The sequence below is a fragment of the Siphateles boraxobius genome, unplaced genomic scaffold (assembly GCF_051911475.1).
Source record: "Siphateles boraxobius isolate OS27281-9 unplaced genomic scaffold, OSU_SipBor_1 55, whole genome shotgun sequence".
Classification (NCBI taxonomy): Eukaryota; Metazoa; Chordata; class Actinopteri; order Cypriniformes; family Leuciscidae; genus Siphateles; species Siphateles boraxobius.
Window position 1 is genome coordinate 8,539,639 of NW_027509181.1, and position 21,203 is coordinate 8,560,841.

Here is a 21,203-nt window from a genome sequence, read left to right on the forward strand (position 1 = left end):
CTACAATAGGTCTCTGAGGGTTAACTAAAGAAGCATCAGAAACGAGATCTGTGTTTGTGTTGATGGGTATACATGGAAGAATTAGAGTGTGAGAGTATGGTGTGAGAAATGGGTCAAATCCATGTTCACCTCCACTCCATACCCTCTCATCATCATCATCATCATCATCTATCTCTTTCTCTCTCTCTCTCTCTCCTGGCTCTATAACTCAGTTATGAACATCTGCCTCTCTCCTCCTTGAAGCTTCCACATGTCCTGTTACCATGACAGCAGAGGTGTCATTGGCGTAATTTGTTGCAGTCTTGAGGCTGGATCCACAGGCTGTGATGTTCGTGAACATGTGCCGTGTTTGTAGGGGCCTTAGTACAGCTCAATGTAAGTTAGGCATCTGTTCAAGAAACAATAAGCCACGTGATTTTACCAAGATTATGGGTTGTTGATTAGACTTAAAGCAACAACAGCAATATGGCAGTGTCTTATAATTCGTAAAATCATATTAAACAACAGTTATTTTTGTCTTTTCAAGTGTGCTGAACCATCTGTATCAGCTTAGTTACTCTTTCTTCAAGTTGCATCATTACACTACTAGGTGGTGACAAATGACTCCTTATAAGTGAGTCATTGAATCATTCATCAGAGGCTGAATTCAAAATAGCATACTACTTTTACCATTTATTTCATATATATATAAAAAAAAATTCAAATAGTATGCCTATGCTTTTTCAAATTCAGCACAATTTAGGCAGAAACAAAACAAATTTTTATGAGTGAGATACTGAATCATTCATTCATCTGATTTGTCCGTAAACACTAATTAATTTATGAACAAAGCAAATTACTGCCGTGTCCAAAATCGCATACTATCTGAGTAGGTAGGCCTACTTCTTTTGAATAAGTAATAACTTTGTGGCCATTAAAAAATTTTTTTCGATGAATGCGTGTAGTTTCAATGTAATCAGGACTCACTGCATTTATCACGTTGTCACTGTCATATGACCTACAAGCTTCAGTTGCATCACTTCACTGTCATTCATAAATCCTCTTCTGTGGCCTCATGGGAGGGTAAAGTGTTTATTGGATGTGCATTACAGAATGACACTGAAAGTAGTAGGCTATCTGGGCACTTTTTGCCTACTGTTTTATGAGTACAGTTGAACATTCTACTTTTTTTACCTGCTGTTTTGCACATAGTAGGGAAATAGGCATGTTCAGATGCAGCCATCGATTTGAGTGAGTCACTAAATCATTCACTCAACTGATTTGTTCAAACACATTCATTCTGGAATGCATTACTGTGGTACTCAGAGACAACGCAGTTTAGACTCTGCTTTTGGCTTTGTTTGGGACTGCATTCATTAGTGGAGAAAAATAAGCGAAATATTTTGTCTAAAATGTAAGTTACTCAATATTAGCGTTTTGTTTGTTGAACTGTTGTGTTTGATGCCAATCCTAAATGTTTTATGTATTTACTATCCAAAAAGTAATGGCACACCTCAAGCTTTACGATTTGACAAACACAAACATTGTCGGCTGAGTTATGTCATAGGGTTATGAAAACTATATTAGGCTACGCTAATACACAGAACAATAACGTTGTTAACAATAACACGCACTGCAGTTGTGGTGTAAACTTTTCTATTTTCATTTAATTAGAATGATTAATAAAGCTTTATAGTTTGTCTTTGGTTAGTTTGGTACCAAGAACGATAACTACAATGTTAACTATATCCATACCAATAATATTATTAATATTAAGTTATTCCAACAGTTTCTCTGTGCCATTCTCGTTATATTTGTGGTGCAAATTCCTAATTTCACTGGGAATGATAAAAAAAAACCTTTATAGATTTAGTTATCACTACCGTCCTTTGTGTGAACAGCCCTTTAGGGGTTTGTATCCTTTATTATGAGTCGTAGTGATGCTACCCTAGCAACTAACGCAAATTACCGACAGTAGCATTACGTTATAAAACAATCTTGGATTTTTAGCCTTAGATTTTGCATGGATGGCAGTGGTTATAAAAGGCGCTATGTTTGTGTGTGTATGCAGCGTTGCCTGTGGTGAGGTTCACGGTTTGAGTGTGTGTGTGTGTGTGTGTGTGCTGTTCTATTTGTAGCTGCTGTGTGCTCATGTCAGTTGCCTAGGAGATCCTTGGCGGAGTCCCAGCAGGGTAGTGGATCTGACCTCACCCATGGAGCAGAGATACTGAGAGAGCCGGGCATATCCGTCTAGTGTACGCGTTCTTCCGCAACATCCGTCCCCCTCCTGGGCGTTCCTGTTCTGTGACACACACCCAGGCACCTGCTCTCCTTGGAGACATGAGAGTGCAGCGCCCCTGAGCTTGCGTTTACAGGCTAATGCCTACTTAGCTCCATGTTAAGTTATTTATCTCCTTACAGTCTGTCATGGTATGATAACTCCTCTATGTTTGTAAGTGAGCTGTGTCCTGAATATATACACCCCTGTGTACTATACACCAACCTACACATCTCAATCACCTCAGATGTATTGCAATGCTTCATAGCAAACTCTGTCATGTAAGGGCTTGTGATGAGAGATGGTAAGTCATTTCAAATGGGCTAAATATTCGTAGAGATGTTTGCTTGCTGCGTTTGTGGTTGGGATGTAGGCTAGTTTATTTATATGTTTCTCTGAGGAAACTTTTAGACTGATAAGGGAAACAGAGCAATTTTTAACTAATAGATGCTTGTAGTAGAGACTTGCTTTATGATGCAAGAATAAAATGGCCAGCTGATTTGGGATTTGAATGATTGTTGCCGATTTGGACAAAATGCAAATATTTATAATGCATTTAATGAGATGTAAATAAGATGTGCATTCGTTTTATGAATAAACACTACTTCACGGTATGTTTATGTAAAATTTAATACAATAAAGTAGTTTATCTATTGACAAGAGTCATCCGTAGATTTTAGAAAGGACATCTACTGTTAATCATTAATCGACTGATTCTGATCATCTCAAAACAGGTAAATATCACCAAATGTTTTAGCATGAATGATATATCAGCCTATTACTACGTATACGCTAAGGATTGTGTATGTACAAGGTTGCAACAGTTGGCTTATCCACATTGAATTTCCGGAAAAGTTAAAACTCACCTTTGAACTACCATTGGTCCATTGCGAATACGCTGGCTCTGCCTTCTTTGACTTGTCCTTCGCATACAAAACATGAACACATGCTTTATACACTGCTTTACAGATGAAAATAAAGTGGTAATTCTAATTAAAAGAGACCCTTACACTGTTTTGTCATATTTAATACTGTAAAGCTGCTTAATTTTAAGCAATGTATTGTATAAAGTGCTATATAAATAAAAGTGACGTGACTTGACTGGACATCCGAATTGCAGAGCTTATGCAAACATATCCACATATGCTTTCTTAACTGCTGTTTTCTCACCTCTGTCATATTTTGCTGTGTAATTTTGCTATTTATTTTGCTATTGAGAGGAAAGCACACAGCACATATTTACATATTCACCAAACGCAGCTGTCAGCAGCGAAGGGATGTTTGCGAGCAATATATCTCTGGTTGGATATTTAGAACTTCTTTTTACCTCTCAGCAAAGAACGAAAAAGAACTTTGCCATGAGTATATCAGGCTTTAAGGATGGGCCACCCAGAACACACTAGAAACCGCTTAGCAATGCCCTAGCGACAACCCACTACATTCTGGCATCGAGGAAGTGGGTTTTGCACCACAAACACCAGTTTTCTTCAGAACATGTACAAATTTAATTATTTTTGCAATTATGTTTGGTGCAGCTAGGGTGTGGAAATTGCTTACAGCAGCTCTAAGGTATTCTTCTTAACTGCAGATACAGATCCTTCAGTATAGTAGTTGAAAATGTTATGAATAAGCAAAAGAAGAATATTTTGCTCGATTTCCAAGAGAACATTTCAGAAAGCTCTCAGGCTGACACAGCACATGCTTTATTACTTCAGTGCACATTATGTTCTCAAACTGTAAAGAACAGAACACAGTTATGACACTCTTTCTTTTCAGAGCAGTGCTGTAGATTAGTTATGGATCATATATCTGTTAACCATCCACTCTAATGTTATGTTGAGAGTTTTCTATCTTTAAGTCCCAGAGACTTATCATTTCAAAATAGCCCCTTTTCACATTTCCCTTTTATAACACATTGCAGTATTATGAAGCTTGTATCACAAAGACATTCACTTTTCAGTGATCCAGCATAGTAACGTTGGGAATGAGGGAGTGAGTGAGGTAGTAAGCACTTATTTCTGTAAGCTCCATAAATGCCTTTCGACTGAAAGCAGAAATCATAAGAGCAGCTTTTGATATTGCTGTTGGGTTCGGTGAGGTGTGACAGGAGGGCATGTTACTGTACCTGTGCTGAAGTCTCCAGAGTGGACATGAACACACAAGCACTTCTGCACTGCTGTTTTACTGACTATCACATATCTGAGTGTGTGTGTGTGTGTGTGTGTGTGTGTGTGTGTGTGTGTGTGTGTGTGTGTGTGTGTGTGTGTGTGTGTGTGTGTGTGTGTGTGTGTGTGTGTGTGTGTGTGTGTGTGTGTGTGTGTGTGTGTGTGTGTGTTTTAGGGTTTCGTTTTTAATATCTCATTTTTGACTCCAAGGCTCCCAATATTTGAAGGCTCTTCTTATCTAGGCTGATATGTACCTGTACTTCTACTGTTGTAAAAAAAAAAAGAAAAGAAAAAAGATATATATATATATATATATATATACACAGTATGTCAAGTTTATTGTTGTACATTTTTAGCATTTTATTTAAGATTTTTCTTTATTTTATTGAATTTCTTTCAGTTGTCTATTTTTATTTCTCAAAAGGAATTCGGGAGAAACATCTGAGACAAAGGTGATCAAAAAATGAAATAAAACTCATTAAGGGTCCTGAGCTACGAAATAGCAATTTCTCTATGAAAAAGAAATTATAATATTATATAATAAAGTGTTCTAAGACATTATATTATAATGGCATCTTAAAATGTGAAAAGACAAGAAGATTGGAGAACATCAGATTAAAATTAATTTTTTTACTTTAAACTTTTCTTTTTCCTTTGATAGCCTACGGTTTTAATCATTTAAATTGCACTTTTGGAAATACTTGATGTAACACAATTACATTGTGAAATATGATCCTGGCAAATGATATTTTGGCACTATAGGACTTTGGCTTGTATGTAATGGATGCATGGAAAAGGCCGGAGAGAAAGAAGGGGTCACGTGTGAGTTAAAGGCTGCCTGGATGTTGACATGAACAAAGATGCGAGGCTTTGATGGGGTGTTTGATAAGTTATGTGAACGGACATGACCGCAGAGAGTGAGGGTGACGGCTAACTGCTAACACACACACACATGCTCCTCTGTCCATGTGACAGTATTGCTCCGTCAGCAGTGTGGCTAAAGAGACTCAAGTGACACCAGTTATTCAGTGCCTTAGTAATACCATGGTATTACCATCTGCTACCATCATTAAACATATCCCTCAGGCTTCAGGAAGCTTATTCACAGCACAACACAGTTCTGAGGTCCAGTGCGCTTACATCAGCGGATTAGCCAAGTGTTTCATTCATTTGTCCTTTTAGCTAATCTAGCTGTATTGGGTGTTAGCTCAGCACCAATCTTGGATCACATTCCCTTTTAGCCAGCAATATAAATCTTTGCTTGATAGATATACTTTGTTGCACTGCCTTTGTTAGTGATGGCACACATTTCAACTAGTGTTTTGGAAAGCTGCCACATTAGAGCCTGACAGCAAAGCAGCTTTCTGTGCTGCAGTTTAATGTCTATAGATACACATATACATATAAAGTGCTGTGCTGATGTATGGAGGACAGTGATTACATTTTTTTATGGGTATCTTAACTTGTATTCTTGAGTTCCTGGGCAACCAAAAGCAACAGACTAAAAGCTACTCAGAACAAGCATTTACTGAACATACCATTTACTGAAGAAGCAAAGCTGTGTGACCTATTATCGGCAAATAGCTCTTATTTTATGTAAAAACCTCATCTTGTTAGATTTAAAATTTAAATCTTAATTCAATATACAGTGCCTCGTTTAAGTGAACACACCCATGCTAAAGTTGACTAAAAAGAGGAATAAAAAATAATCTTTTGGAAATTGATCTTAATGCCTTCATTTTAAAAACGAGGAAAAATCCAACCTTTAAGTGTATATATTACCTGTATATTCTCTGAACTTTAAATATTTTTATGTGAAAACAAGAAATACTGATTAAGAAGTGCATTTGCAGTAACCACAGAGCAACACCTAATACAGCAAATGCACAACAAATATTCTAATGTTGTTTTGTGCATAAACCTCATTTTGCTTGCTTTGTTTACTAAAAAAAAATTAAAAACTAATTTAAAATAATCTAAATTCCAGATATTCTCTGAAATTTATTTCAGTTCATTTTATTTTTAGTTATTTTTGTTAAATCAAGTTTGAGAAATGTTGTCTTGTAGGAGAGTAACGATATACCCTCATATCACGATTCTGAAATCTCGATACAATATTATTGCGATACTCCAAGACATATAAGATTAACCAAAAATATACTGTTGATTAAAATATTAAATTTTATTTACATTGGGTGTGGAAATTAATAAGGTTGGAATTGGTGCTGGTAACCCAATGCACAGGACAAGGACAATAGTGACACCAGAATAAAAATATTCATAATTCTGAAGCTGAAAATACAGAATTATTTTTGACGAATGTGCTTGCACTCTGTCACTGACTAGAAATATTTAAAATAATATAGGCCACTTTTTACTGGTAACATAAGACATTTGGCATGATCAGGACCCACAAATATTCTCCCATTGCATTATTATACCTTATATTTAAAATGATATATAGAAGTTTATTGTAGTACTGAGGCTGAAACTCTGTAAACTTGAATTTTTTCTCACACAGAGACATTTTCATTTTGGGTGAACTATACACCAATACATAATGTCACTATCCACGATACATATTGATGCATTTTTGTATTGCGATATATTGTGACACGATATATTGTTAAACCCCTATTGCCTTGGCCATTCAGTAGCTGAAATGAAATCACAGTGATAATGTCAAATTCACCTTCCCTTGATTTTTTGCTCAGCTGCCAGTATTAATAACTGTTTAGTACCCTTCCGGCATAATTCAGTACTTCTGACTCTCTTTTTTCTTGACAGTCAGGCCTGTCTGTGCAGTTTGGATCTTGTTTTACACGAAACAGGGTCCCTGATGGAGACACCTCGGAGGTCCAGTCGTGTTCCCTCAGCCTTTGTTTGTTTGTCATCGGCACCTCTGTTTGTGCAGATAAAGGAATATCGGAGATGACAAGCCCCGTCTGAAAAATGAAGCTTTCACAAACTTTGCAGACGTGTGAAATGACAGGGGTTTTCTCCTTGAACACAGCTGAAGGAGGCTGTTGTGGCCGCTAGTCAAATATCTGCGCTATATGAGTTCCAGCAGTAAAAATACATTTGCTGCGCCTCAACTTGCCTACTTAAATACTATGCTCTTAAAGTATGTACTGTATTTGTGAAGAAAAAGTACATACTTTTGAGTGGGTAGCAGAATAGTAGCCAAACTTTTGGGACTACTACTACTTTGTCATAATTACGTCTTTAATGGACCGCTCTGTCGCAGAGGTACAGGCATCCTGTCACTTTTTAAACTGCCCGGACATTCATTTACATTTATTGATTTAGTAGACGCTTTTATCCAAAGGGACTTACAAATGAGAACGATAGAAGCAGTTGAACTAACAATAGGACAACAATATGCAAGTGCTATGACCCTTTCTAGTTTAATTTTTATTTTTAAAGATAATAGATATAGAATAGAAGATAAAGTGTTAGTATAAATGGATCAAGTGTTATTCAGCTCATCACAATTCAAATCCCCCAATTCAATTCTGCTGTTCCAGTGCTTTTGGTAATGATCAGATGCACTAAAGATCGTGGGAAACTTGGCCGATGGTCAAATTTCCTCTTACTCTTAAGTGGAATCTTAAGCTAACGCATGCAACCGAAAGGCTCTTTAATTTCATGCTACAAGACAGTTCATCTAAGCTTCCGTTTAAACAAAGGTCACTGGTTGTGAGAAATGACATAGTTTAGACAGCTACTGTAAGACTGTCACCATCAGCTCTTGTTTGATTTATTTTGATTTATATTTTCTGGCAAGCAGAATTTGAGTTCAGAGTCAACATGTAATGAAAACCGACCCTACTGAGAATATTTAAAGAGGCCATTTTTTATGCCTTTTTACAAAGTCTTGATTTTGTTTTGGGGTCTACTAGAATAGGTTTTCATGCTTGAATGTTCAAAAAACATTGTTTTCATATATTTTACATTGTTGCAGCTCCTCTCTTCCCAGTCTGTCAGGAACACTGTTTAGTTCCGGTCTCTAGAAGACCTTCCTTCTGAAAAGTGCAGTCTGCTCTGATTGGTCGGCTGGACAAGAGTGTTGTCATTGGTCAACAGCTTTGGGAAATGCAAACATACTACTAACGCAATAAATTATTTAAATGAGGCATATTGTGACGTTAATTAAATGCGGTTCCAATTAAATGCGACCTTTTGTGATCTCCTGTGTGAACGTGAAATGACCCAGAAGTGACCCGCATGCGCAAAAGAGTACTCAACGGTCAACGACGTCACTTGTTGTTTGCGGAAGTAGCTAAACATGGCCTGAATAGAGCTGTCCCCCCAAATATTAATTAAATCAGAAACCTCGCTTCCCTTCCATTGACTGGTCTCAGCATCGTCCGCCATAGTTGTTGTTTATCTTCTCATTCCCGCCTACTTCAACGCAGAATTATGACGTTTGTCGCATATCAATGACGTGCGGGCAGTGTTGTGCAAGTTACTTCCAAACTGTAATACATTATACATTACTTGTTACTGTAATTTAAAAGTAATTAATTACCTTACAATATTACTGTCTCAGAATTGTAATGCGTTACATTACTCCTGTATTACTTTTGAGTTACTTTCACCAAAATAGCTATACAGAAGTAGAACTTAACATTCTAAGGCTGTAACGATATGCGATATGAAACCGAAATCGCGACACTCAGATCCACGAACCTGCAGAATGGCGACACACCCCTTCCAACTCCAAGAGTTATCCTTCCCGTCCAGATCCAATGCTACCACATCTTTAAATTACTATTAGTATTATTTGAATTTTGAAGTTAACATTATAAAATACGTAGACCTGCACCACAAAACTAGTTGAGCATAAATTTAGGGCTGACTTGAAGTCTGCCCTAGTCTGATTCGACTATGAACCTCATAGTCGAATAGTAGTGTTATGTAACCAATAGGGGTGTGACGCTTATTATATAATATTATATATATATTATATTATATAACCGACGGTTATAGTTGATCACCGTCATTAGAACTCTATAACCGCCAAAACCGTGCTATTAAAATATTTTTTACAAAAAAATTTTATCATAGAGAATGTTTAAATACTAATATCATCTTTCGAGGGAAACGGAGGCGGAGTTAGTGGTGCTTCGGAGGCTGAGTGCTGGAGATGATTCGGGAGAGGTCTGTGCACCTTTACCGATCAGAGCGCGCGCTGACACGGAGTAAAGCCTTGTTTATACCAGACGCGTCCGCACAAGAGTGCACTCCGTTGGGTGCGCAAGACACCGGCAAGACCCCATTTCGCTTGGCTGTGTGCACGGCTTTTTTTGTAACAGCGCGCGCGACGCCGCATCCGAGGATGAACGACTTCAAGCCGAATCTGCTCGAGCATGTAGGCCTACGTCTCACCGCACCGGCATGCAGTTTGCGCGTCTAAATTGCAAAGTTCATTGCAAAGTTTTTTTTTGTTAAGGTTTTGTTTACTGTGTGTGATTTATTTAAAACAAAGCACGTTCATTGCAACGTTTTTTTTTTTGTTAAGGATTAATTTAATGGAAAGCACATTCACTTCTAGTTGTCTTGCTGTTCATTTTAAATAAACGTAGAGCGAGTTGTCCTATAACAGACGAACTGTTATTCAACCGAACGTCTAGCTGCTATCTATAAAAAAAAAAAAAAAGGTTCGACTACCAGTCGACTACGGCAAAATCTAACGAATCAGATTCGACTATGAAAATCCTTAGTCGAAAACAGCCCTACATAAATTATTTAAAATTGGGGAATTCCAGCGTTTTGGACGTGACATTTGCAGTCAAAACTTGAAATATAAATATAAACAGACAATGGATCACAACACGGAGGCGCCTGCACGTGAACTGGAGCGCATCTCATAAATTAACCGATACTCAGCGTAGGCAATAAGGTAGCCTAGCCTACTTCACAGACCTGAAAAATATATATATAGATATTGAAATGTCAACTTGTAAACAGAACAATTCAAAATGAAAGAAAACGGACTGCTCTCTGCTTATCTGTATGAATGTGCATTTCTCTATGGCGCATTCACTACTGCGAAGATCGCGAAACAGCAACGTCAACTTCATCTTTATTAATAAACAATTAAAATGTCTCCTTGCTATATTTGACATATTTATAATCATTGCTTTTGCCGGTTCTTTGTGAGAGCTTTTAGTTGCTTTCCTTATCATGTTACGTAACGCGTCACCACCGCATCAAAAATGATTGCGTGATGAAAACAAGAAAAATACCATCGAAACATAGCCTAACTGTTTAGAAAGAAAACACAGAACAAATAGAGTAGCCTAATGCGCATACGTCCATCTCGCGAATGTAGGCTACAGCAGTGGCGGTTCTAGACCATTTCAACTGGGGGGGCCAAGCTGGGGCCAGTTGTGCTGTTAGAGGGGCCAGTTGCATTTAGACCTTATTGTTGTCATATCATTTTCTGCACTGCACTGCAGGCATTAACAGGCAAAATACCATGTTTATAATCATTCAACAATGTATTTGCATTTCCATTAGATTTTTACATTTGCATTACATATTCAGTATTAGTCACAGTAACTGTAATTGACATGATGTCCTTCTTTCTCAATTTTGTAAAATCGAATTTAAGGCTTTTTAAAACCTGAAGAAATCAAAATTCATACCGTACATTAGGGGTGTGCAATATTGACAAAAATATATCTCAATATTTTCAATGTTTTTTTGATGATTAGATGATATTTTACTGATTGTGTTTTTGTGCTGGTGACATGGCTGGTTTAGGCCTGTTGTTGACAGCAGACTCACAAAGATATTCATATTTTTTAATATTCTATGCAGTGGTCAGTTAACAGCAGGGACCGAAATTCATTTTTTAATTAATTTTTAATTAATTTAATTTGCCACCTTAAATTGATTTCCAGGGGCATTTTCACCTATATATGGACATTCTTTCTAAACTTATTTAGAGTTATGAATCACCTTTTATGTCAAATACTAACATACAAATTAGACAGTAATTATACTTATTTATACAATAATACTTAATTATACAATAATTATACCGTACCACTGTTACCAGTCAAATTAAATCATTTAATCAAAATCCATCTTTGCAGTCTAAAGGAGACACAGAAGTGGCATTAATATATTTACACTCCATTCACAATTGCATAAATAAAGCTATGAGATTTTTTTTAAATCAATATTTAAACATGAAATTATTTCAAATTTTAACGTTTTAATTAAAGGGTACTTTAAATATGAAACTAAAACCGCCAGTAGGCGGCGGCAAGTCACTGTCTTAATAAGTGAGTTGAAGGATTCATTCATTCAACGAATTCGTTCAAACGGCTGATTCATTCGGGAAAGAAGCAAGTGATTCCTTCAAAACGCGGATTTCAAGAAATCATCGCTGTTTGTTTTCCCTTTATTTCGCCTACTAGAATTTCAAAATGAAACCGTAGCAGAGTCTCAATGCAACAGACAGCGATATAAATATGATATAAATATAAGACATAAACTAATTTGGGGACATAGCCTACCTATGAACCGCACACAGCAGTGAAAGGACGAGAGACAAATGCGATGTCAGCTCACAGTGCATCGTATACAGTTAAAACATTGATTACAATATCATAATAGACAATACACATCGCACACCCGATACGCACATAAAGAATGAACTTGCAACTGAACTGACATTTACCAGCTTTCTCCTTCTCTCCTCTCTCGCGTGCAGGATACAGACGTTAACGTTATTCTGCCGCGATTCCCGCGAATGTAATGCGAATTGTCACGTGAACAAGCAAATCCACAAAGATAGAATAATAAAAAATAATATGCATACAACGAAAACAACGATAGCAAAAAAAACAGTTTTGTAAAAATTATTTCACACTCCACATTTAGGGGGGCCACAAGGGGGGCCAAGCTTGTTGTCACAGGGGCACGGGCCCCCCTGGCCCCCCCTCTAGAACCGCCACTGGGCTACAGTCTTCTTCTTCACCCATTAGCCGCTTTTCCACTGGCCAGCGCGAGCACAGAGACCGAAATCATGCCTCACGGCACTCCTCTAAAAAATAAATCGCTATAAAAAATATATCAGACGCTGCCATTTACTCTTTATTTACAAACTTGGACACCACACGCGGCTATTGACTGACCACGAACAGGTAACTTAGCCTACTGGCATTTTTCATTTGTTAATGTCTCGCGGTCTTGGTGTTTTTTTGTTGTTGTTTTTTTACAATTAAAACTAAAAGTGTGTTGTAACGCAAGCGTAACTGAACATGTAATATAGTAAAATATTACTGAAAATTGATTAGTAATGCCTTACACTACTGCATTACAGCAAAAAGTAATATGTTACTGTAATGCATTACTTTTGTAACGCGTTACTCCCAACACTGCGTGCGGGTCAGATACATGTGACCTGGCCGTTTAAAATTGAAGTCGCATTTCAAAAGATCGGATACATATCGGATCTGTGTTGTTCAGACTGTCATGAAAAGATCAGATACAGGTCGCATAGGGGCAAAAAAATCGGAATTGGGTCGTTTCAGCCTGCAGTATGAACGTAGCCTGAAGGCCCGTTCACAACCAGGACAATAACTATAAAGATAGCAATAAAGATATAGTTGTAAAAATCTTTCTCAATATTAAAAAAGCAGAGTCCACACCACAGCCATAACAATAACGGCACAGAGAAACTATGTATTTGAAATCACTTTCAGAACTATTTTATCCAATTTATAAACAATAAAAATCAATATCATAGCCAATCAGAATCCATCCTGCTCTAATGAGCTCAAGCATTTAAAGTGGCAGACAAGCACACGCTTAGAATAAACAGAACTATATCGTCCGCTGGTGTGGATGCTAATATAGTTAAATTTATAGTTATCTTCATAGTTTTTGTTCTGGGTGTGAACTCTCTTTGTATTGGACTTTGTGCTTTGCAACTTTGCAGACCTTTTTCATGCTCAAACAGCAACATTACGCACACTAGAAAAAAAAAAGCATAGGTCCTCTTTAATACACACTCTCCTTGGTGGTATTGTGCACGTTTAATCATAAAAAAAGTTTTTCTTTATAACCTTGAAGCAAAATGAGTTTGTTCCGTCTCTAAAATGACTTTTTCATGAGACGTCACCAAGGCTGCTTAAGTTTCAACAAGCATTTGCTGGCTTTGATTCAGGAGGTGTGTAGTCTTTTGCAATCACATTTATTTTTGCCTCTATTCCGCTGTAAGAAGCCAACTTCTTACAAACCACTCTATTTTTGATGGATCCGTCCTACTTTTTTATATTTTCGGAAATGCGCAACATTATGAAAGTAAAATGGGTTGCAAATGCCTTTTCGTGTTGACTCTAAATTTGACAGGACTTCAAAGACTAACACATATCTAGAGCGTACAGAGAGTTCACACACATACACTCTCAAACCAATTGGGTTAATGGGCCGGAAGGTCTGTGCAGACTCTCTGCATGCTGCCATTGAGGTTTTCTTCTTTGCTGGCCATATCCTGGAGCTTTGCCTTCTATGCTTTTGTCCCAGATTGAAAACGAATGGATAACTCAATGACAGTTAATTTTTCCTCATTACTCATAGTAACAGCTTTTGTAAGCTTAATGACTTTTTGTAATTCATGAAGTTTGGAGATTGCTCCATTTTTTCCTCACACATTGCTGTGGAATGATGTGGGATGCACCATACTAAGCCTTCGAACAGAAGTAAAGTCTATCGACCTTTGTTTTGCATATTACACATATAGAAATATAACCTCATGGAGATACTGTAAGTCAGTCTCTGGAGCTGCAGTAGTATTTAAATGAGAAAACAACCGTTTCATGCTGACTTTAAATCTCTGAAACATGTCCTTTACTTTGGTTTGGTTAAAAGTTGCAGGTGGATGGGAATTGTAAAGATTGTATTGATTTCAATTCCTAATCGATATTTTGGTACTTTTGAAGTAATTATTCCTAACTTTATACTAAAGAAACAAAAAAAACTGTTTTCTGTAACATTAAAATCCAGTATTTGGTGCAGGAAGCAGGGTAAAGTAATTTAGTACACAACACAGGAATAAAGATGGTCAGCAACTGTTAACGACGTCATGAAAAATTATTAAGTGTCCTTTTTATAATATAGGCGAATGTTTAAGAACTGGTTCTCGATTCCCAGTCCTGTAAATTGCTTTCATTAAAGAGCCTGCTTATGCATTTTTTGATTTTAGATATGTGATCTGCAGAATTGAATGCATTCGCCTGACTGTAGGATGTATGGGTATAATGAAACCTGGTGAACGTGCAGTTTGACTTACTATGCTTTTTGCTGATGAAGTATCGCAGTGTAAAAGTGCTTACACGTTTGGAAAGCGGGTCTTGTGCTGATTAATGCTCCTCACTGAGGTGTCTGACCGTCGTCAAAGCAGATCATTTGACTTATGTTGACTTAATCTGTTTAGATTTGAAACACCAGACATCTAGCCCTGTCAGAATCCTCACAGGATCATTCATCAAGCCCTGCTTTCCATTATTCACTTGCTGTCTGTAAGAAAACAGACATTCGCTTGTGATCTCGTCACCTGATAGTACTGGGCAATGCATGTGTCTTTTTTTTAATTCTTTTTCAATGTATTATCCAGCACTTGCTTTTGTATGAAAAGAAAATCGCTCCTATTGGCTTTTCCTCGGTTATTGCTTCCCCTAGTGGTTAAACTGTGGTAGTGCAATGAGTAGAACGTGTATGAACCTGTATGTATCCATAACATAATTTAAAACAAATGTCTCTAGTTGAAATTCACAAATTCTAAACACAGCTGGAGGTGAATGACATTAATTTACCATTTAGTTGAAAAAATAAAAGTAAAGTTGACAAATGAAGATCTCATCCTCGTGTTGTTCCAAAGCTGCTGTGGTGTCACAAAACTCCTTTAATGAGTCAATTTATTATTTTATATTTTATGAATAACTCCCCTCAAATAGTTATTGATCAATTAAACATGATGACGCAGATATGTTTCATGTGTAGCCTATTGCTTGTAGTGTGCATTTAGTGTAAAACAAATAAAATGTAATCGATGCAGACATTTTTTGTAAAGAGAAAACAACATATGCACGTATTCTATGGAATATACAATATGTTGTACATATTGTACAACATTTACGACTGAAACATGTTCAATTGAGGGCAACATTTATTGCTGATGAGTCACTCATGCTTGTTACATCAACACTGTTTTGTGTTATAAGTGTTACATAAGCAGTTTCAGTTACATGTTTGGCACATTTGCTGTCGAAACCCTTTCTAAATGAAATGATGTGTTCACTTCTTTTGTTGTTATTGTTCGTCATGTACTTCTCTTGTCGTCCAGTAGAGGGAGCCCGAGACACAGATGAGTTATTGAATGTCTTTGTCTCTGCTCTGGATCGCTCTCACTTTTAAACACTGAAGATTATGGAATATATAGTGGGTAGTGCTAATACTGCTTTATGGGTTATTTTAGTAATGACAAATTATTTACAGCAGCAGTGAGAATGGTCAGAAAACCATTCAAACCATTTGATTACATCACTCAGAGATGGGTGGAGTTTATCATGTTATGATGATGTCATTGCATTCAGATGGACCTGGCTTTAGTAACCAACGCATGCTTTGTCATACTATTAAAATAGATTTTTGGGAGGAAAATTTGAAGATCTTGTTCGGTCCTGGGACGGGTTGATTTATTTCCAAAGAAGCTTTAACGAGAGGCCATTATCTGATTTAATCAATGATATCATAAAAATATCATAGTCTGGGCGTTTTATAAAGATGATGTACAGAGGAGCGACACTGAATGCTTGTCTAGTTTTTCTTCAGACCTGCGCGGTGTTGTGCAGAAATACCCTGGACATTTTCTATTCAGAGTCTCTCTCAGTCTGACCTACTTTTAATGCAGCTTCAGTAGAATTTGCAGAGATATCAGCTGGATTGATGCTTCTGCAGTTTTTAGGTGTTCATCTAAATGTCTTACTGTAGCAATATTTACTTCAAATCGCTATGTGTATAATTATTGTGTTTCTTGGGCGAATATGTAATTAACCTTTTTTAGTCATTGTTTAAAATTTAAAGAAGGCATATCACGGTTCACTGGATCGTTCCAGATTTTTGTTCAGGTGATGTCGGATCCACTGTAAAATGCTAGGTGTCTTCACAAACACAACATTGTTGGATGGTATTGGTAACTCATGAACTGTGTAGTCATACAGTAGCCTACATGTTCCAGCACTCTTCTGGAGCTAATGGTCAATATTTCATCATGAATTATTGAATCTCTTCAAGTAAACTCCAAAAGACCTTCTACTACTGTAGGCCTATATCTAATGATTCAGCCGAGGCTTATTGGAAAAACGTGCCTCTAGCTGCAGTTTTGCAAAACTCCAAGAACGTAACGTACCTATTTATACAATTCACTGTAGTTTCCACTAGTGGCAATACCAAATTTTTTTACTCTTTTTCACTCAAATCAACCGTCAGCGTTTTGGGGGTAGTTGCCAGCTACCAGCAGCATTAAAAATCTAAATGTAACTGAAATTAGGCCAACATTAAAGCATGAAAAAATAAATATGCCTCAAACATTGCAGAAGACCATTAAAAGGTATTAAACAATTCACAATTCAAGTATAATTCCTATGCGACCAAAGGCATTCTTCAAACTGGCGTCAATGGTTCCGTTGCTTTCATTTTGTTCATCAATTGATGTTGCGATGATAAATGTATATCAAGTCATTCTCGAGTCATACAGTTCAAGTGAAGTCAAGTCTCAAGTCATTGGATCTCAAGTCAAATTCAAGTCGAGTCATTTTCTTAATTTAGTCAAGCAAGTCTCAAGTCCTTAAATTTGCGACTCGAGTCAAGTCATGTGACTCGAGTCCCCCATCTCTGCTAACAAGTGATGGAAAAGTTTTTGTTTTTTTTATCACAGTTCTTTGCAAATTACTTGGTTATGACCTCAAAACGTTTACTCTAGTGCTTGATTTGTAAGGTATCATATGGATGGCTTTTTTAACATAGTCAATTTGCTTGGTAGCAAATGTGCATTGTGGAGCGCTATAACACGAGTCACGATAAAAGAGCTTAAAGGCATATAGAAGCAAGCTAAAATGGCATGTTTGCTTCAGCAAATGCGTTTTTATCTCATATTGCTTTTGTTAACACTATGGGTTTCAATTATGTAGGGTTTAGTGTAGGGGGTATGCTATTTTTAAGCCTTATATCGCCACTCACTAGACATTTCTGAACTGCCCACACACTGAAACCTAATAAAATGTTGCCAGATTCATATTCATCTTTTTGGATAAAACTTGGAGAAATCTTGCCCTGTACTACTCTCAACCCCCATTTGCATTAACACAAATTCAGACTTGCATATTTGAATATGCATAGATTAATTAGACCTAAGAACTCCTGCGAGGGCAAGACTTTCATTTAATTGTTAAAATTACATTTTTATGAGTTATGTCTGTGAAAGAAATCTAGAAAGCTTTACTTTTTGGTTAAAATAAGCCAAGTGGACCAGACGTTATGCTTATAGTCGAATGTCTAGGATAATAAAGACAGAATTAAGCAGAGAAATCTTTCCCTCACAGATATTTTTCTCTCTTATATATCATATTAAAAGCCTAACAAGGAGTCATTCTCATGAAACTTGTTAATGTGCTGAATATGTAATCAGGGATTGAATTATTTAAAACACATTTACATACAAGCTAATCTCTCTATTTTATCTGTTCACAAACGACCCTCTTTTTAAGAAACAGATGGAGGAAATTGCGACCGAGATGACATTTGCCCAGCAACACATTGAAATTATGTTCTTAAATGCTGATCTGGCTGAGATACACAGTTAATGTGCTTTCTCTTGCTATGTTTCCGCTCTCTTCCGCTGTTCTCCTCAGCCAGTGGCTGCACAGCTCTTTCTCATTCATCCAATCAGAAGAATGTCTCCCACCTCTTGACACTTCATTAATATTTAGCGACTGCAGTCCCCATCACGGGCTCAGGTGGTGCACAGAACAGAGCGGGAACATGTGAACAGTGTGAATACATAACACATGCTGCTCGCATTTATAAGATGACACTATCAACAGCAGTAAGGCTTCAATCTCGATTCAGATGGTTCTCTTTGCCTTTAAATGTGGAGAAAAGCAAAACTGAGTCTCGTTGTAGATTGAGTTTCAGTTTCATCTCTGTTGTGAAGGTAAATCTGTTTCTTTGAGCTTTCACTGCAAAGGATTATATGTAGTATTGTCTTTTACCTAGTGAAAATATCTATACATAAATAAAACAAGATAGCCTAGGTTTTCTTGAGAAGCTAATTAAGTCTTCTTTACAGACAATATATTATGAGTTTATTTTTCTTACCCAATTGGCTTTTCCTGTTTTAAGAATACATTTTAAAAGATGTATTGATGTTTTACACACTGGCTGTGATGCAATAAATCGATAACTGCTAAAAATGTCTTCTGTTTTAGTTGACCACGGCCACTAAAAAAAAGAAAGAAACGATTTTTACTTGGCAATGAGACTTTTTTGAGTAGGTTTAGCAAAATATTTGGTGTGTGTATGATAAATTAGCATTTTTTAATATATCAATATCGGCAAATTTTGCTCTATTATTGCAGTATTTAATTGTTATCTACCAGTGTAGTAAGACAAAATATGCTTATATAAAAGTTACATTCACTTATAACGTGGTATGCAGTGTTGCTTAAGTTAGCCCCGCCCACCATGAAATGTCATTGGTTCAAAACCCAGCTCCACATAGCTGTATATTAAATATCAAAAATGTTCTGACTGGTTGTGGCTATCAGACTACGTTTCATATAATTTTCACGTTCATTGTGGGACTGGAAATGTATCATATTGATTCAGGTTAGTGCATTAAACTTAAAGGGAATGTTCACCCAAAATTGAAAATTCTTTAATTTACTCCCCCTCATGTTAATCCAAACCTGTGTGTTTCATTTTGTTTTAAGACACAGAATTTAAGTCATTATTGAAAAGTTCATCATAAAAAAACTTGTAATATAGCAAACTAGCAATATGGACCACTTTTATGTTGTTTTGGTGTCCATTTTGCTGCTCGAATGCTTCACATTCGTTGTAATTGTATGGAAAAGAGCAGCATGAACATTCTTCAAAACATCTCGTTTTGTGTTCTAATGAAAATTTGGTGAAAATGATCAAAAATGCTGGCGATGGCTGGCAATTAAAAAAAAAACACTGGCGGGGAACAAACCTATTCAAGATATATTCGCGAAAAACAAGCCTTAATATCCTACACAGTTTGCATCTCAAGTAAACTGATCTTGTTGTCAAGATGAATTTTTACTGGGGAATTATAATTTCCGGCACAATCTCAAACTATTTTACGTTTTAGCGAATTGTTGGCTAATTCGCATGAACTCGTACAGTCTCATCCATACATTTTCGTATAATGTGCTTATGCTCCAGTTAGGGTTAGGGGTGGATGTTCATGCTTACTTTTTCTAAAACTCTTACGTTTCCGTACCTTTCAGATCATACAAATTCATGCTAAATCGCCACCTTGTAAGAAAGTTACATTTTCCCAATAGACTAGGTTGTCTTTTCTGAATAAAGCAATTTGTTATGCTCTACAGGAAAGCTCAAGATAGCAATGACGGTTCAATACAGACATCCCCCTCTTTGCGTGTGTGTGTGTGTGTGTGTTTGTGTGTGTACGTATGCATGTGAGGGCGTGTTAATCCGCACACAGAAACCATCAGCATCAACCCCCCCCATTCCTCCCCTCACTTAGACACTTCCAGCTGGTGGCGAAGGATACGCGCGTAAGATCCTCCATCCCAGCTGCCCTCCACCCATTCTCTTTCTCTCATCCCTCTCTCCGCTGCTCTCCGTCCCGGCTGACTGCACGGTGGGGATGGGTTCAGGTTGGGCCAGAAGGACCCTGGAAAAAAAGCGCCAGGAGGAAAGCACCGTCTCCAAGAAATGCTCATCTCCTCTCACACAAATGCAGTTTCCCATCCTCAGCTCTTCGGTGGCTCTTCACAGGAACACATAGAGAGTGTCTAAGAGATATATTTTTTATTGTCTTTGTGCTTTGGAAGGATACTGTTCAGTCTTTATTGACTGGGAGACACTTTACTTTATTAAAGGATATCTTACTTGAGCTTTGCATCATGGCACACGCAGCATCACAGCTGAAGAAAAAAGCAGATTTGGATCTTACAGCCCTAGAGGAAGAAAAAGAGAAGAAGAAAAAGAGCCGAAAAAGGATCCGGGAACCAAAGAAAAAGGTACCAATAGGTCAAGGCTCTGAGGGTTGTGCCTTTTTGGGGTTTTTGATTGAGGTTTTTGATGCTGGCATGCAGGTTGGGCGGGCTGTCTGGAAGCATCTTAAAGGTCTGGGATCTCACTTTCAGGTTTTTTTTTTTTTTGGTCTCACAGTTCAAGAATTGGAAATTAAAACAAGAAATTAAGAAGGCTCATAGGTTTTTAAAGTGGATGCCTGTTAGACTGCAGTGATGCTGCTATGTCCTGTGTGGATAGGAAATGCTTATTTATAGGGCGAACATGTGCCTCACAAAGAAGGTGCTCAGCAAGACTGCAGAATACACACTTGGACATGCGCACAGCAGTTTTTGAAGGCTGATTTTTACCTTTTTTGACTCTATATTATTAATATTTCTCTTTCTCGATTAGATGTATGTGATACAATATAGCCATAAAATTCACATAGTAGTTTATTTAACTTTCTCGTTCTA

At 37.1% G+C, this 21,203-nt stretch overlaps 1 protein-coding gene across 21 annotated transcripts in view; it reads left to right on the forward strand.

Annotated features, from left to right (window-relative positions):
* Positions 1 to 21,203, forward strand: part of ank3b (ankyrin 3b) — a 174,867-nt gene that overhangs the window by 41,002 nt on the left and 112,662 nt on the right. For 2 of the 21 annotated variants that reach the window (XM_077206038.1, XM_077206042.1), the window contains exon 1: positions 20,550 to 20,735. The exons of 14 other annotated variants lie outside the window; for them this stretch is intronic. In XM_077206038.1, the coding sequence (XP_077062153.1) occupies positions 20,619 to 20,735 (117 nt within the window). In that variant the 5' untranslated portion in view covers positions 20,550 to 20,618. Of the gene's footprint in view, positions 1 to 2,448; positions 2,562 to 20,549; positions 20,736 to 21,203 lie in introns of those variants that run through there. 5 more of the 21 variants (XM_077206036.1, XM_077206037.1, XM_077206034.1 and 2 more) reach the window with 3 other exon arrangements.